A 17,155-nucleotide genomic window follows, 5' to 3' on the forward strand; every position below is an offset into this window, starting at 1 on the left:
GTGCCACCGCTGTGTGTGGCGGCCCCGTGGGAGCCACTGGGTGGTGCGGTGGCCTCGGCCTGCTGGTCCCCCCAGAGCGTTGAGGGCCTTCCCCACCCGCCTGCCGCAGAGGGGCCCCCATTGCCCAATCCCAGGCCGAGTTGTGGCATCGCTGGTTGCTCCTGGGGCCTGTGGGCCGCTTCTCCGCTGGACGGTGCTGGGCCAGGCCGGGTGTGGCGTGTCTCCCGTGGCTGCCTCCTTTTTTTCTCTTTCTGCAGATTCAGGCTGCGCATCATCGGGCCTTTTCCTGTGGCCGTGCCGCCTCCCGCGCCTCTTGACTGTCCATCCTCTTCCTCCCCCCTCGCTGCGGGGATGCCAGTGTCTTCCTGCCCCAGGACCTCCTTCCTCCTTGCCAGGGCTCCTCTGTGGCTTTCGTTCTTGGCCAGCACGCCAAGCCAGGTTTCACGTTCCTGAATGCATTCGTCGCAGCCCTGTTGGAGTTTCCCTCGGGGACCGGCGAGCCGTCCCTTCCTGGCCGCTTGGGTCTCTCCATTGCCCGTTGGGTGTTCTGTGTCCTGGGTTCGGAGGTCGAGGCCCTGGAGGGCTCCTGCGTCTGGGTTTTGTGCTGCCCGGGGCCCTGTCTTTCTTCCAGGTCTCTCCAGGTGCTGCCCTCTGGGGTCCGTGGCGAGATCTCGCCTGGAACTCCTGCCGGTGGTCCTCAGAGTCCGCTGCGGGCTTGGGGCAGGGGCTCCAGTCGCTCCTGCATTCTGGCATGGCGGCGCTGAGGCTTGCGAGGCGGGATTGTGCGTTTGATGTTGGAGCCTGTGATTCCGCCGGCCGCCTTCCTGCCGCGTGATGTGTTGGGGTGTGTGTTGCCGCCGCCGCCGCCGCTGCTCCTGTTCTGGCATCAGACAGAACAGAACGATCTGCTCTTGCTCTGTTACCTGCAGACACGCCTAGGGGAACACGGTCTTCTAGTAGAGTCAGGGCGAACTGTGACCGGGAGCACGCTGGCTCACGGGGGTGTGACGGGGGCCTGCTCTGGGGGACTTGCGTCTCACAGCTGAGACCTTCCAGGAAGGCCAGCCCAGTGCCCTTGTCCGAAAACTCACCAAGTTCAGTAATCCATTACTAAGGAAACAGTGGTGTTCCGGTCCTGTCATCAAGCTCCCACAGACCACAGCCCACGGGTCGTGAAATGTGAGACAGAAGCGCGTGCGGATGGCGTGTCCTGGTGTAACTGGCCATTGCGTCAGGCCTCTGTTTGAGGCCTGTAGCACCTACCAAACTCTAACTTCTGAGGGTGACTGCGGCTGCACGTGGGTCTGCGTCAGCATGTTCTGATGGCTGCTCAGGACATGGCTGGTCGTGACCTTGGGCAGCTGATTCCTGAAGTGTGTCGGAGACTCACCGGGCTGCCCACAGGGGAGGCCTCGGGCCAGAAGGCCTGGCGGCCAGCACACACCCCATGAGCACTGTCCTCGCGGACGCTCGGGGTGCAGACAGGCCCTGGAGGGGTGCCGTGAGCAGGCCTTGGTGACGCTGCCTGGCGCGCGCCCGGGATGTCCTGCCTTCTGGGAGTCCCTCTCAGGCCCAGGCAGAGCCGGACGCGTGGTCACCCCACCAGCAGAGCTTTAAACGCTCGCGTGTTGGGCAGTCCTGGGCGTGCTTTGTCGCCCGTCGCAGGGCGTGTCTGCCTGGGCTGTGCGCGCCCGCTACCTGGCAAGGCCCGGCGGGGCATGGAGCCAGGGGAGGCGGCGCTCTGTGGGGCCGGCGGGGGAGCCTGGGGCGAGCGGATGGGCCCCCGTGCTGTGGGCCCCGGGTCCCACTGTGTGTGGCCCGACGCCGGCTGGGGCCGAGTGGTGGCGCGTCTCCAGACGCCCCCAGGGGTCTCCCCCATCCCGCGTCCGGCGCTGGGCCTTCAGCGGGGGCTCCCTCGTCCCTGAGATGACCTTCTGGGAGTGGGGGCTTCGGGAGAGGCGCGGGGAGGGAGGCTGAGCGGCCGCTGGGGCTGGGAGGCAGCTCAGCGCCCCTGTGTGGCTTTTCCATGGGTAACCCCTTGATACAGAGCTCAAGCTCCCTTCAGAGACGGGCCTGGGGCCTGGCCTGCCTGGCTGGTGGGCAGAAGCTTGCTCCAGAGACTCTTCAGCACTGCTCACCTCTTGCTGAGAGGGAAACCGTGTCTAACGGCTTAGGTGACACTGAACACCTGGTCCCCCACCGTGGCTGTGGGTCAGAAGGGGGTGGCGTGGGGACTGTCATCCAGGCTCCTGAGTTGGCTGTCACCCAAGTTGCCTGGTCTGCAGGGTTGGAGGCCCACGGGGCTGGAGAGCTGCTCTGAGTTGGCACCTGGGCCTCTCCCAGGGCCCGAGTGTCCGCCCATGGCCGCTGGCTGACCCAGAGCCGGTGGCTTCTCCCCAGGGCTGCCCGGGTGTCCACAATGTTGCTGCCCGCTGTTTCAGAGCAAGTGCCCTTTCCTCGGGGCTGCCCGGGTGTCTGTCCGTGGCCACCAGCCACCCAGAGCCAGTGACCCGAGAGCCGGGGCCAGCTGCCTTCAGCAGCCACCGTCACTTCAGCCTCCAGAGGTCACAGAGTGGGTCCCGGGGAGGATGTGTGAGCATCAGGAGGGGAGCCCATCCCACCCTCGGGCTGCTGCAACCGAAGCCGCAGACAGGTGCTTCGTCGGCGGGAATCCGTCTCTCACGTCTGGCGCTGGGAGTCTAGGAGGCCCCGGCATAATCTGTGTCCGGGGAGAGCCGAGGGCGCCTTCTTGCTGAGTCCTCTCCTGGGCAGGGGCGGGCTGCCCTCCAGGTGGCTCTCACGAGGGGCCTGCCCAGCAGGCCCCGCCTCTCGACTCGCACCTCCTGGCCCCGGGCATCTTGGTCGGGACGTGTCCTGCAGCCTCCTAGCTGCTTTCTTGGCACCAAAGCGCACCTTCCCAGGCTTATGACACCAGAGGGTGCCTTCTGGGTGTGGCAGGATCCAGCCCCGTGGCCTGTGTCTGTGGGTGCCGTGATACCCAGCCCTGTGTCTCGTGTCCCTGGGTGTGGCAGAGTCTGGCCCTGTGTCCCGTGTCCCTGGATGCGGTGGCATCTGGTCCCATGGCCCATGTCCCTGGGTACAGCGGCATCTGACCCTGTGGCCCGTGTCCTTAGGCGTGGCGGGGTCTGGTCCTGTGTCCCCTGTCCCTGAATGTGGCATGGTCTGGCCCCGTGTCTTGTGTCCCTGAGTGTGGTGGGGTCTGGCTCTATGGCTAATGTCCCTGGGTACAGTGGGGTCCGATCCTGTGTCCCATGACTCTAGTGTGGCAGAGTCTGGCCCCATGTTCCTGGGTCCGGTGGCATCTGGTCCCATGGCCCTTGTCCCTGGGTATGGTGGCATCTGGTCCTATGGCCTGTGTCCTTGGGTGTGGCAGGATCTGGTCCTGTGTCCCTGGATGTGGCGGGGTCTGGCACCATGTCTTGTGTCCCTGAGTATGGTGGGGTTCAGTCCTGTGTCCCATGACCCTGGGTGTGGTGGGGTCTGGTCCTGTGTCCCGTGTCCCTGCATGTGGTAGGGTCTGGCTCTGTGGCCCATGTCCCTAAGTGTGGTGGGGTCCGGTCCTGTGGCCCATGGCCCTGGATGTGGCAGGGTCTGGCTCCACGGTCCGTGGCCCTGGGTATGGCAGGGTCTGGCCCTGTGGCCCCTGTCCTGAGGTTGCCTCTCAGGCAGGGTCTTCTGGCCCCGGGTCAGTGAGTGGGGACATCCTGTCTCAGCCCCCTGCACCCCTCCCTGGCTGCTGGCTGTCCCGGCTTCATGTGGCATCGGTCAGCGTGAGGGTCCCTGTCCTGCAGGTCTCCTGGGACAGCTAGGGTGGTGCCTGGCCTCCGGTTCCGGAAGGGGCAGGTGGCCCGTGTGGCCGGGTCAGGTGCCCAGGTGGCTGACTGGGCCTGCCGGCTCCTGGGCTGCCGTGGCCCTCAGGCCCGCAGCTGGACGACAGCCTCTGCCTCCTCCCTTCTGTGGGAACACGGGGCTCGAAGAATCCCAGGCAGCCCCCTGGCTGCCCTGTGGGCCTTGAGCCTCGGCTGCCTGACTGGTCCTTGACCGCTCACCCCGTGTGGCCTCCGACTTCATCCGGCGTCCCGCGTTGCCGCAGTGTTTTCTGGGGAAGCGTGAACGCGGGTATCTTGAGTTTGCACCTGGACGCCCAACAGAATCTGAACCCATCCCGTGTCTTCCAGCGGCCTTCTCGTGACCTTGAGTGCTCGCGTGTGCTGTCGCGTGTGCGGGGGCTTGGGCCGCTGCACGCACACTCCTGGGGCTGCTCTCCAGGCCCCGTCTTGGTGTGGCGTGGCCGCCACCCGGCCATGTCTGGCCCTTTGTTGAGAGCTGAGCACAGGGTGCCTGGGGCCTCCTGGGCAGGTCGGGCTGGCGGGGCTGGCGGCCCCTCCTCGGTCCGAGTCCTGTGGGTTGTCCTCTGCCACGCCAGCCACCTTCCTTGTGCCTGCTGCCACCCTCAATGTGCAGGGCCGTGCGGGTTCGGTCACCACCGTCGCCCGTGGCCTGTGCCTGCTAGGCCCCAGCCGTGACCATGGCCTTGGCGTGGCTTCTGGGACCTGGCGTCCCGGCATTGCTGGGGCTGGCCTCACGGTGACCCCGTCTCATGAGATAGCTGTTAAAGCGCGAGCAGCCGTTGGAGATGCTGTATTTATCATTGTTGTTGTTGCTTTCTGCAGGCCGGTCTAATTGACGCCAACGGAGAGCTAAAGGTCTTCATAGACCAGAACCTTAGTCCCGGAAAAGGTAAGGCCGCCGGACGCGAGTCTGCTGCTGTGCGTGTGCCTTGGGCTCTTGGGGAGCCTGACTGGGGAGCCCTCGCAGGAGCACTGATGCGGGGAGAGCACGGCCTGCAGCCCGCGCACCCTCGCCTGCTGGTTTTGGCGTCCAGCCGGGTATAGCACTTGCGCAGGTTTAGAAAACACAGAGCCGTGGACAGACGTTGGCGAGGCGACGCGCGCCTTGCCGCCGTGGGCCCTTCCCCTGCCCAGGCCTGTGGCGAGAGAGGAGGGTCCCCTGGGCCCGGCGCCCCCTCCCTCTCCTCTATCCATCCGCTCCTGGATGTGTTGCCCTAGCCGTTGCGGAGTCTGGGAGGACGTGAGGCGAGAGGCGGCGGCGTGTCGTCGTGCCCGCCATGGGCAGCGTCTGTGGACGCCGGCATGGCCTGTGACGCGGCCAGGAGGCGGGCCTGTGCTCCCTGGTTGCTTCCCCGGGACCCCCGCCCGGGGCTGCACAATCTTGAGTGTCGACAGGGCTGGCGGGCGAGGCGGGCGGTGGTTGCGTGGGCCTGTCACGCTGTCGGGCGTGTGACCTGCAGGGGGACAGTGCGCTCTGGCCCCAGAGGACTTTGCCCGCAGAGGCTCTGGCCGCAGCTCACTGCTGGTGCCGGCCCCTGGGGCCCGGCTGAGCCTCGGTGTTCAATTCGTGCTTGTTTCTCGCCCAGCAGCTAGTCCGGTCATAGACACAGCAGCTCTTGTAGCTCCTGACGGCGAGGCCCTGCTGGCCCCGTGGTCTTGCTGTGCTCAGGCATGTGGGTGAGGGGGCCGGCCCCGCCTTGCGTTCTGCCGGGACCCCTGCCGCCGCTCCTTGCTGGCCCCGCCGGTGCAGGCCTCCAGCGGGCCGCCTCCTCACACGGTGGAGCCAGTGCCAGGTGCCTCTGGGCCGCCCCGTGTCTGCTCTGATCCCAGTGCGGGCCGAGGGGACCTGACCGTGTGGCCGGAGTACATGCGAGCCGCCCTGGGCCCCCGCAGGCGGGGAAGGTGGCCGCCGGTGGCTCTTCTGCCGAGGCTGCCCTCACGCCCCAGGCCCCCAGGGCTGAGTGCTCGCAGCCTGTCTTGATACCTGGCCGCGCTCGCCGGCTGCTCGAGGGACGAGTTCCAGAGCAGCCGGTTGAACGTTTAGTTGGCAGACGCTTCAGGCGTGGCGCTCCCTGTCCGGGCGACAAAGCAGAATGAGAAGGTTGTGGCGGAAGGCTTGGAAGCAAGGCATCTGCCGTCAGGGGGCGTCACCTGGGCTCCCCTTGTGTGGGTATGCCGGCAAGGCTCCTTTTCCATCCTCATCTTAGAGACAGGGTCTCACCCAGGCTGGAACCCAGTGGCTCGGTCATGGCTCTTGGCAGTCTACCCCCGGGCTCAAGTGACCCTCCTACCTCAGCCTCCCGAGGTGCCGGGATTACAGGTGCTACCATGCCTGGCTAATTTTATTTTTGTAGAGATGCCCGGCCTCCTTTTCTGTTCTTAGAGCAGGTCTGTGGTTAAATCCATCCCTCATTGAACTGTGTGCCAGAGCTGAGTGGGCGGGGTTAGGAGTGACACGTGGGGGCGTTCCCCGCCGTGGAGTTGGGCGTCTGTGCCTGGCGGGCCGGGCCCGGCGGCCTCGTCTTTCCTCTTTGCTCCTCCCGCGCGTGAGCCTTTGTGGCTGGCTGTGACTGCGGCTCCGTGGCCTGGGAAAGTTGGCCCTGCCCCTGAGTGGGCGTCAGCAGCTGGACCGGGCCTCCGGCTCCCCCACCCGCCACTCAGTCCGAGCCCCTGTCCCCCGTCACGTTGGGGTCCCAGAGGCGCCTCTGTCCCGTGCTGCTCTCTGCCCCGGTGCTGACCCCGTGGCTCGCGCCCAGGGTCTGTTGGAGAAACTTTCCAACGGGTTCTGCGGACAGTGGTGTCTGTCCCTGCACGTGTGCGTCCTCGTGTCCCCACAGGTGTGGCCCCGGCTGAGGGGATGTGGTCAGAGGAGCCCCAGGGCCCACGTGCACCCACGGCCTAGAGTGGCGTGGCCCCCGTGGCGTGGCCCCTGCAGGGCTGGGCCGCTGCTCTCAGCAGGCTCTCAGCTTGGGAGCGAGGTGCCCGCCGTTAGGGTGCGTCACCCGAGCTCCCTTCTTGGGGGTATGCCCAGCAAGCTTCCTTTCCCATCCTCATGGTAGGAGCGCCCACAGGCTTCTGTCTCCGGCCAGATGCGCCCTCCGCTGCGCCCTGTCCCTCCGGCTTCCCTCGCTTTTAGCCCGGCAGTGGCGATAACCCGGGCTGCATCCTTGCTCCGTCACTCGGGGGAGCGTTGGCATCTCACGGGTTGGAAGAGTCTGGGGTCCCAGCTCTGGCCGACCTCCCGTACCATCCTCCTGGGCTGTCCTTCCTGGCCATCCTTCTGGGCCATCCTTTCTGGCTGTCCCCCTGGGCCATTTTTTTCTGGTCATCCCTATCCGTCTTCCCAGGCCATCTTTCCTGGCCATCCTCCAGACCGCCCTCCCTGGCTGTCCTCCTGTGGAGCTTCAGTGCTTCCCGACGGTCTGGTGGAGTGAGTGGGACCTTCCCAGCAGGCCCCAGGTTTTGGGCAGGGCCGGGCGGCTCAGGGCAGGAGCGGCCTCTCTCGTTAGGTCCCGAGGACCAGGAGCTGTGGAGTGGGAGGCCTGCCGCCAGGCCTAGGCAGGAAGGCCCCGCGGATGCATCCCGCACGGCCAGGGCGGCCCCCGTGAGCACCGCGGACGCCCAGCCCAGGGAGCTCAACTGCTTCTGGCCCAGCTTGGGTCCCACGGGCTGGCCCCGCGTTCCAGCGCCAGCCGTGCTGCCGTGGCCCGCGGGGTCCCAGGCCCCTTCTCCTCACTCCACTCCGCATCATGACAGGCTCAGGGCAGCTGTGTGCCCCCCTACTCCTCCCCTCCCACCTCCCCCCACCCCTTCCATTTCCAGGTCCCTCTGTATTGGTCAGGATTCTCCAGAGAAGCAGCTGGTGGGGACTGATGACACATGTGGCAGGCTGATTCCCAGGATGTGGCCGGTGCTGTGGGCCTGGGGGGCTGGCACCTACAGGAGACAGGCAGCCTCGATGCCACTGGCTAGGCCGAACCTTCTTTGGGGACGGCGGCCTCTGCCTTTGAGGCCTTCCGCTGGCCAGGCGAGGCCCTGCGGCTGAGGGGCGGCTCCGTCACACACGTCCTCGGGAGCTGCACACACCCCCAGTGTCTGGTGGGTGGCCAGGTGCTCGAGCACTGCCGTGTTGACACAGAAACCCTGTCACACCCTGGACTCCAGAAGCTTTTCCTGGGGAGTGCGCCGGCACCCTGCATCACAGGCCCAAGGGGAAAAGACTTGTGGAGTGTGGCCCTGCTTCACGTGGCCTCTGTAGCTGTGGCCCCCTCAGGTCCTACTGGCAATACTGGCGTGAGCCTCTGCATACATACCGTGTGGACATGTGATCACCCAGGCGGATGCTGGGGGACGGCACGATGGGTTCCTGGCCAGTGTCTGTGGCTGTCCCACCTCGTGCCCACCGGTAGCGTTCAGAGCCGCAACTGCCCAGCTCTCACCAGCACTGGTACTGCTGGGAGCTGAACTTCCTGTGCCTGACTGGTCCTTGTCGCTCCCGTCCCTCGGGGCCCTTCTGTGGCGGGATCTGCCCGTGGCTCTGCCCAATGTCAGGGCCCTTGCCCGCCCCTGCTCCACAGCCTCAGGCCGGTCCGGGCCAGGCTGGACATGGGCTTGTCTGGTTGTCTCAGGGACATGATCGCACCTCATCCTCATGCCTGCTAGCAGCTCACACCCCCTCCCTCGCCGGGCCTGGGGCACACATGGGCGTGCCACGTTGGGTGGCGGGCACCTTTCAGCGCTGGCGTGGGTGGCATCTGACGTGCATGGCCTCTGCTGGCGGTGGGTTGTCCTCCTCCGGCTCCTGGGCCTGCTGTGGTCTCCGGCCCGCACGACACCCCCCACTCCCTCCTGCCGTTCGCCTTGTTTTCCCGTGCAACCCGAGCATCTCCTGGTTGGCGATCAATGCCACAAACCATAGGGAGGCCCGGGGCGCCCAGGCGGTGACTGCGTGTTTGTGGACGGGGCGTAGCCTGCTGTCTGGGCCTGGCCTGCAGCCCCTTCCCCTTCCAGGGGGGCCCGCACAGAGGCGGTGGCTGGACAGTTCTGCACAGACCTGTGGCCTCCCGAATTGTCTCCCCTGTGCTCGCCACCGACCACGGCAGCGTCCTCCATGGTCACCTCCTTCCATCCTCCCGCTCTGGATTTTCCTCGGCTGTACAGTGGGGCTCCGAGGGAGGCGGGAGGCCAGCAGGGGGCCCTGACTCGCAGGCACGGCACCTTCCCAAGCACACGTGTGTGCACACGCGGATTATGAGTGAATCAGCAGTGGGAGGCAGAGGCCCTGGTCACAGGAGCACAGCTGTGGCTTGGGCCAGCCCCTAACTGCTCACCGTGGGAACTGGCAGGAGAAGCCATCGCCCGTCCCCTGGCCCTCGGTGTAGCCTGAAGGGCGCTGAGCTCTGGCCAACCCGGCCAGGGTCACACCCAGCAGTTGTGGTCTTGCTCCTCAGTGTGACGCCCACGCGGGCCCCTGGGCTTGCCTGGGCCACACTGTGCAGCTGCGTGGCCTTGTTCCTGGGGTGACTCCCACCTGGGACCCAAGTCGGCTGGGGCCACACTTTGCAGCTGGGCCTTGCTCCTGGGGACAGAGATGCCCACGCAGGGCCTCCTGTGGGGATGCTCCCCTGGAGGTGTTAGGTGACTGGAGACCTGCGGGGCACTTGCGTTCACACCGGGGCGTGCTCAGGAGTGCGCCTGCCCGTAGCCCAGCCGCGTGGAGCACAGTGCCTGGGGTGTGTGCGTGGTGGCCCCTGGATCGTGGCTCGCGATGGCCCTGTGCTGTGGCCTTGGTCCAGTTCCCACGAGGGTAAGCCCAAGTCCGAGCAGAGTCTGGGGAGAGGGACGTCTTCGGGGGCACCCTGCTGTGGTAGCCCGGGTGGGACGTTCCTCCCCAGGACTGAGACCCAGCAGAGAGTCCCGTGCCAGCCGGCCAGGTGCCACAAGCGGCCTTCAGGCACAGGGCTGCGGAAGGCCCTTCTGCTCTGAAAGCCTGGGCTCTGGGGTTCAGAGGTGCCTGGCCAGGCTGCTGCTGAGGAAGCTCCTGGCTGTGCCTTCTCAGCCTGCAGTAGGCAGTGGGTACGATGAGCAGTTACAAAGACGTGGCTGTGGCCCACCCAGAGTCCCTGCTGTTTCGGGTCGTAGCTGCTCAGGCCTCGGTGTTTTCAGCTGTTGTTCCTGCTAAGAGGGAGTTCCTCATTTGTAATGCTGCCTTTGGAAATGTTTTGTACAGTTCTTCTGACAATGGGTTTGGAGGACATTTTCCAGTTTTAAAAGTCTTAAGCAGTGTCTAGGCCGTGGCCCTCGTGCCACAGAAGCGTTCATCCTTCTCACCCAGAAGCGTGTGTGCGGCGGCCTTCCCTGCAGGACATGTGGGAAGCTCTTGGACTTGCACGGCCGGAGAAACCAAGCGCAACACCACGTTAAGTGACCGTGGACCGAAAGTGGCCCACCGGCGGCCCTGGTGCTGCTGGCGTGCTTGGACAGAAACGGCCACTTGGGGCGCTGTGGCACAGCCGGGACAGAGGCTGTCGGCCAGTGCAGACGTGTGCGGTTCAGCCGTGACAGGCAGCGTGTTCGCCTCACACCTGCGTTCATGCCGCCTTTCATGCCAGGGGCCATGGAGGGCCCTTGAGGGGACCACCCAGATCGCTCAGGGCAAGTCTCAAGCGATGTGAGCGGCATTTGGGACGCTGCAGTGTGCGCCCTCTGAACCCGGAGGCTGGGGGGGGGGGGCGTGTGCTCCTGGGCGGGCGTGTGTGGACAAGCGTGCAGTGTGGAGAGCACGTGGCCTTGCAGCCCCGGGGTTGGGACAGGGCAGGGGGGCTGGCATCCATATCCCGATAGCTCTCTTCTTCAGGAAGCCGGAGGCAGACGCACCCAGTGGTGACAGCCCCATCTTTGCCACTAGGGGTGCCTCGCCATCCTTTGTGCTTGAAAATCTCTCACGCAGCACAAACCAGAAGCCCCCAGAGGGCACCGGGATTCACCGTCCCCCTGCACCTGTGCTTCCTGGTCTGGGTCCCACATGTCCACAGGAGGGATCCACAGGCTGGCGGTGGGTGCTCACTCTGTGGGTGAGGGCTCTCGAGATGCTGGCCTGGGACTTTTCCCGCCTGTCACTAATGCTGCTGTGCCTCCTCGCGGCCTGCCACATGCTGGGTGACCCAGGTGTTGCTGGGTAGGATGTGGGTGCTCAACTCAGAGGTCTCCATCTGGTTCCTGTCTCGGCTTGGAGCCCCTCTGTCCTGGGTGCATCCTCGGGCCCACCCCCCACAGCTGAGGTTTGGGGGGGCCTGGGGAGCCTCCCCATTTTGGTGGGCTCTCTCTTGGGCCCCGAGGGCCAGGGGGACTCTCTGCGTCCCTCCCTGTTACCTGACTGGGGACTCCTTGGGAGTCCGCCATCCTCTGGTGCTGGCCTCAGCCCGGAGGAGAGACCCAGTGGGGGCAGCACAGACAGGGGATGCTGGTGCCTCCTGGGTCTCACGACGCCTCCCTCAGCTCTGCCACCTGACACTGAGGCCTCAGGCCCACCGGGACACGGGGTGGGACCCCAAACAGAGCGGGCCTGGGCGTGCTGTGTGCCTGTGCTTCTGGGCAGCACTCTTTCACCTCGACTCAGGGGCTGGCACTCACTGCTTTCTGTCGCAGAGCTGAGGGTGATGCCCAGTCGCCCGAGTGAGTTCGAATCACTCGCTGCGTCCGCCTTTGCACGATGCGTGTCGAACCATCACGGTGTGTGTTTTGAGTACACACAGCCCTTGTTTTCCAGCTAAATGTCCCAAAGTAAACAAATGTTTCTCAAATACAAAGCAGTGGGAAAGTGAACATTTGCTTTTCTAAGGCACAGACCTTTGCTTTGGAGGAGAACAAAAATCCCAAAGCAGATAGCCTCGTTTCAGTTGGCGAGAGGAATGTGCATGTGTGCTGGCGTGGGATGGTTAAATGCACCCACGTTTGCCCGGCTGAGGCAAGAGGGGAGAGTTTTTCTGGTGACCTTCTGGGTCTCTGTCCTGGTCGACTGAGGCTGCTGGAGAAGTGGGCGTTCGCGTGAGCAGCACACGCCGGGCTTAGTGCCTTTAGGGAAGGCTGCAAGTGCGGGCGACCTGAAGACGCACGGGCTGCCACAGGCCCATGGAGAAATTTCGGGTCTCAGGCGGAGCCCTTGGAAGTCGTTGCAGATTTTGTCGATGCAGCCTGGCGGAGGAAGGGCCGTGCCCCGCTGGGCCTGTGCGGGGTGTCGAGGCCTTGGCCTTCCCCACAGGGCGTCCTCAGGAGGCTGGTCCCTGAGAGGCTGGGGGTGTCCAGGCTTGGCTGGACCAGAGTCATCGTGACCCCCAGACCGTCCTGTTCTTCCCGAGAGCAGCAGCCTCTGCCACCCCGGGTGACTCTGCCTCCACACAGCCACCCGTCAGGGCTCCCTGCCCGCTCTGTCGGCCGCCCCCTGACCCCGAGAAGCCATCGCCTGGTCCGCACGTCTCGTCTGTTTTATCCTCCTTGCCCTCCAGTGCCATTTCTCAAATTTTGCCGTTTCTACTTAATTCGACTGTGGGTCATGTAAAATAGCCCAGCCCCTGATTTCTGCCCCCCGTGTCCCCGCGTGGGAGTCACCTTTGTGTACGCGTGCTGGGTGAGCGTGTGCCCCGCAGAGCCCGTTGCGCCTGGCCCTTAGGACTCCGGGAGCCTCCGTGAGGGAAGGCGGGGAAGGCTTCTGAGTGGCTGTGCAGCCTGCAGGGGAAGGTTAGGGCAGAACATTAGTGCTGTTCTGAAATTCAATCCTGCAGGCATCACGGACATTTCCGGCCCTGGCGGACCTTGGTGTCTTGATCCCGCTGGCACCTTCCGAGGCGGAGGCTGGGGAGGGGCCGGAGCAGGGGACGAGGGCTCAGGTCTGCCGCTCAGCCACCGCCCCAGGTGTCCTGGGTGGAACAGCCTCCAAGGTGTCAGCACACTGTGGGTCGGGCAAGGGCGACTTCCTTGGCCACTGCCCTCAGGTATCCTGGGTGGGTCCCCGACGTGTCTGGGGGTGCCGTGGATGGGGTGGGTCAGGCGGGGCATCTTCCCGCCACCATCACTCAGCCTTCCTCCGGTCCCTGTGTCTCAGGTGTGGTGTCCCTGGTCGCCGTCCACCCCTCCACTGTCAACCCTCTCGGGAAGCAGCTGCTGCCAAAAACCTTCGGCCAGTCCAACGTCAACATCGCCCAGCAAGTGGTAAGGCGCCCCGGGCCAGGGGCGGTGGGGGTGTGGGCAGGTGTGCGCGTGCCAAGGCCCGCAAGTTTGGCCTTGGTTCGGCTTGGAGTGTGGACTGTCCCTGCCCCTCAGCGAGCCCTGGGCTGCCGTGTGCCCAGCGACTGCGTCTCTGCAGCACGGATACATGTGCCCCGCGGGGCTCTGGTGGCCACGCCTCATGTGTCCTTCCCAGACTGGCAGGGGTGTGGCGGGGCCTCTGCCAGGCGGGGATGCAGGCTGGTGGGGCCGTGGGCCGTCGTTGGACACTTGTGGGTGGGGCCGTGGGCCGTGGGCGGGCCTCGTGTGGGCTGCAGGTCGTGGGTGGGTCCACGGGTTGTGGGTCATACGCAGGGCCTCGACTGCGCCCGTGGCGGCTTCCTACACCCGCTGCTCTTGGCCAGCCAGGGCTTCCTCCAGGAGAGGCCTCGTGTGGGCCCCGACCTCCCGGGGCCGCTGTGTGCCCTGGACTGGGAAACGGGGTGGGCAGGACTGCGGCCACGAAGGTGCTAGCAGGGCAGCTGTCCCCAGCCAGGACAGGTGCAGGCGTGGGCTGCGCCTGGGCGGCCGGTATCTTCTCTCTTTCCCGGGCTGTGGCCTGCACGGCTGTCGTGCGGCTCTGCCCTGTCCTGTGTCTGTTTCTGTCTCCTCCACAGGGCCACGCTGGGACAGACGTTCCCTGTGACTGGCTTGTGGTTAGGGAGCCGCGACGGAGGCTCAGGCCTGCCGCTCAGGAGGCTGAGGTGGGAGGAGGGCTTGAGCCCAGGAGGTCGAGGCTGTGGTGAGCCGTGATTGTGCCACTGCGCTCCATCCTGGGTGGCAGACCTTGTTTCTAAAAAGAGATGGAGGAGAGGGGAAAATAGGGACTTCATTTAGTTTTCACATCTTGATCTGATTTGAATGAAAAGAGGAAGAAAACCTGTGCTGAGTACACTGTCCCCCAGAGACCCCTGATGTCCCCCAGGTGTCCCCAGTGTTTCAGTCCGGCTTCGTGTCACCGCCTGGATACCAAGGCCATCCTCGCGCTCCTGTCCTGATGTTCTTCCTGCTGCTTTTTTCACATGAAGGTGTCTGAGAACCCCTGCCCCGTAACAGGCCCTGCAGTAAGTTTTCAGAGGGGTGACCTGTGGTGGAGCCAGGGCGAGGCAGCCCTGGGACACTGAGCAGGCCCACCAGGACGCCACAGCCCCCGACACGCCCCCCACGTGACTTTCCGTGGCTGCCCGTGGCCCTCACCCCCTGCCTGGGCCAGGCCCAGTCCCAGGCAGTTTGTGCTCTGTGTCCGGCAGTGAGATGTCACAAAGCCTTGCCATGTAGAACCGTGGTGGGTCACTGAGTGTGGTGGTCTGTGGAGCTCCTGCCACATGCGTGGCATGCTGCAGATTTTCAGGAGATGCCGCTTTGAGAAAAGCTGAAGCTCGGCCTTCGGCCTGCTTCGTGGCGCCCAGTTGGTCTCAAGCTGCGTCCCAGCACGGCTCGGCTTGGCAGATACAGCCACAGCTCCGTCTTCCCCGTCTGTGCAGACAGGCTTGGGGAAGGTCATCGTGAAGGTGACTGCCTAGCCGCCGTGACCTGCCTGAAAGCCATGTTGCCGGTGTCGATGGCGCTGGTCTGGGGACCTGGCACTTGCTGTTGGGCGTGTACTCAGCCCCTGATGCGAATCAAAGCCTGCACATTGTCAAAGCTCTTAAGCCTCCCCACGTCTGGAGGCCTAAGCATGGGCCGGCTGTTGAGACGTGAGAGGTGTTTCGCCCCTTGTGTGTGTTGGAGGCTGCCGTGTGTGGGCGTGAGTCTGTGAGTTTAAGAGTCTGTGGGTGGCAGGATGTGTGTGCAGGTGTCACGTGGATGGGCATGTGGTGGTGAGGTCTGGCTTCTGGCGAACCCATCACCGAAGCGCTGAATGGTGACGCTGTGCCTGCTAAGGAATTTCATGCCCCCCCAGGTCCCCGTGTCTGTCATCTCTTTTAGTGTCTTTGTGAGCGCATCGTTTAGCTCCCGCCTACGAATGCGGACTCGTGGTACTTGGCTTTCCAAGTTCGCTCACTTTGCCCAGCGGCCTCCTGCTCCTGTGCTGCTGCGGAGGGCAGGGTTCTTGCTCGTGGCCGCATGGTGTCCCGTGGTGTGTGTGCACGCTCTCTTTGCCGGGCCACCGCTGATGGACGTGAGGTTGATGCCCTGGCTTTGCTGGTATGGGTAGCACACAGACTTCCCGAGCCTGCCACTGCTCAGTTTAACAGACGCACAGAGTTGCACACTGAACGGGGTGTGCGCGGCTCACGGGCCAGACTCCTGTGCGAGCCCCACCAGGGCGAGAAGCCTAGGGCAACCCCGCCCGGCCTCTGGGAGAGACGTTTCTGGCAAAATGGCCTTTCCTCTTAGCCGTGGCGCCCACCATGCCTGTCAGTACAGTTTCCTTTTGTCTGTTATAGGCGAAGTCACACTTTAGAGTGTGTGGAATTAAGATCCAAAAGTGTGTTATCAGGGTGGAAGGGTGCTCAGGGCCCGGGGCTCAGGCTGGAGCCTGTGAGGGTGGCAGGGCTGTGGTGGGCACTCAGGACCCAGGGCTCAGGGTGGAGCCCGAGAGACTGTCTGGGACGAGTTGGTCTCTCAGAGCCCAGGGCTCAAGCCAGAGCCCATGAGAGTGACATGGTGGGTGCTCAGAACCCAGGGCTCAGGCCAGAACCTGTGAAGGTGTCAGGGTGAGGCGGGGGACAGGGCTCAGGCTGGAGCCCGTGAGGGTACCGGCCGAGATGGGTGCTCAGAACCCAGGGTTCAGGCCAGAGCCAGCGAGGGTGCCAGGGCGAGGTGGGCACTCAGGACCCAGGGCTCACACCGGAGCCATTGATGGTGCGATGGGCATCCCGGGGAGGCAGGGGTGGGTCCTGCATCTGCGTTCCTCCTGCCGGGTGAGGACTGCAGGGCTTTGGGTCAGAAGACCCACTAGGGGCCACGTCAGCCTCCCTGAAGCCAGTCCAGACCCCTGCAGTGGCAACAGTAGAGGAAGAGTCGCTTCTCGTGAGGCCACGGGGCCTGTCACCTCCCTCTGCTCCCGTGAGAGGCGGGGTGCTGTGAGGGGGACGGATGCGCCCAGCCTTGGAGGTGCAGTCACTGGACCCTGGGGTGGGAGTCCTGGGCCCCAGAGACCTCCCAGGCAGCGCTGCTCCCAGAGAACGCTTTGACATCCTGGGTTCGAGGGCAGCGAGGTCACTGGCTGGTGTGGGCCCGCAGGCTCCCAGCACTGGGAGGCACCGCCGGTGCTGTGGCCACTGCTCCTGCAGCCCTGCTCCCTCCCGCCTTCCACGAAGGCCGAGCCCTTGCTGTGCTGGGCCCTTCCCTCCCTGTGTCCCTGGCCCCTCTGGTCTCTTCCCTCCTCGCACCCTCCACAGCCCGGACCACGGCTTTAGTCCGTGGCTTCAGCTGGTGGCTCTGCTTCAGCCAAGCTGCCGTGACTTGTAGCCAGTGGTATGAGGACACTGCTGGGAGGCGTGGTGGCTCAGCCTGTCATCCCAGCTCTTTGGGAGGCTGAGGCGAGAGGGTTACCTGAGCCCAGGGTTCGAGACCAGCCTGGGCAACTTGGCGAGTCCTCATCTCCACAAGAAATCAAAAACTAGCCGGGCATGGTGGCGCATGCCTGTAGTTCCAGATGCTTGGAAGGCTGAGGCGGAAGGATCGCCTGCATCCAGGCTGCGGTGGCTGTGCCGCCCGCATCTAACCACCTCCCATGGTCAGATCCACAGCGGAGGAAGGACATGGGCCAAGGCCCTCCGCAGAGCTCCTGTTCTGTCCTGGGAGGACACGCTCCGGTCATTCCTGGGAAGCCCCTCTACTCCTCCCCCTCTACAGGGCTGAGGGTGAGGGCGGGGGGCTGGAGGGTGAGGATGGGGTCTTGAGGAGTATAGGTGGGGTGAGAGCAGTGGGTGTGAAGGGGCCGGGGATGGGGTGAGGGTGGGGCGTGGGGGTGTGTGAGGTGGGAGGTGAGGGCAGGGGCTGGTGGGGGTTTGGGCGTGCGAGGGGCAGGGGTCGCCCCCCGGGTGTGTCAAGCAGGTATGGCGGGCCGGGCC

At 64.9% G+C, this 17,155-nt stretch overlaps 1 protein-coding gene across 1 annotated transcript in view; it reads left to right on the forward strand.

Moving 5' to 3' along the window:
- The window catches only part of TFDP1 (transcription factor Dp-1), a 32,740-nt gene that overhangs the window by 6,006 nt on the left and 9,579 nt on the right, over positions 1–17,155 (forward strand). The window contains 2 exon segments of the mRNA XM_021717617.1: positions 4,695–4,761; positions 12,973–13,079. Coding sequence (XP_021573292.1) covers positions 4,695–4,761; positions 12,973–13,079 — 174 coding nt within the window.

This window comes from Carlito syrichta, unplaced genomic scaffold, assembly GCF_000164805.1.
Source record: "Carlito syrichta isolate Samal-C Ts95f unplaced genomic scaffold, Tarsius_syrichta-2.0.1 Scaffold109674, whole genome shotgun sequence".
Classification (NCBI taxonomy): domain Eukaryota; kingdom Metazoa; phylum Chordata; class Mammalia; order Primates; family Tarsiidae; genus Carlito; species Carlito syrichta.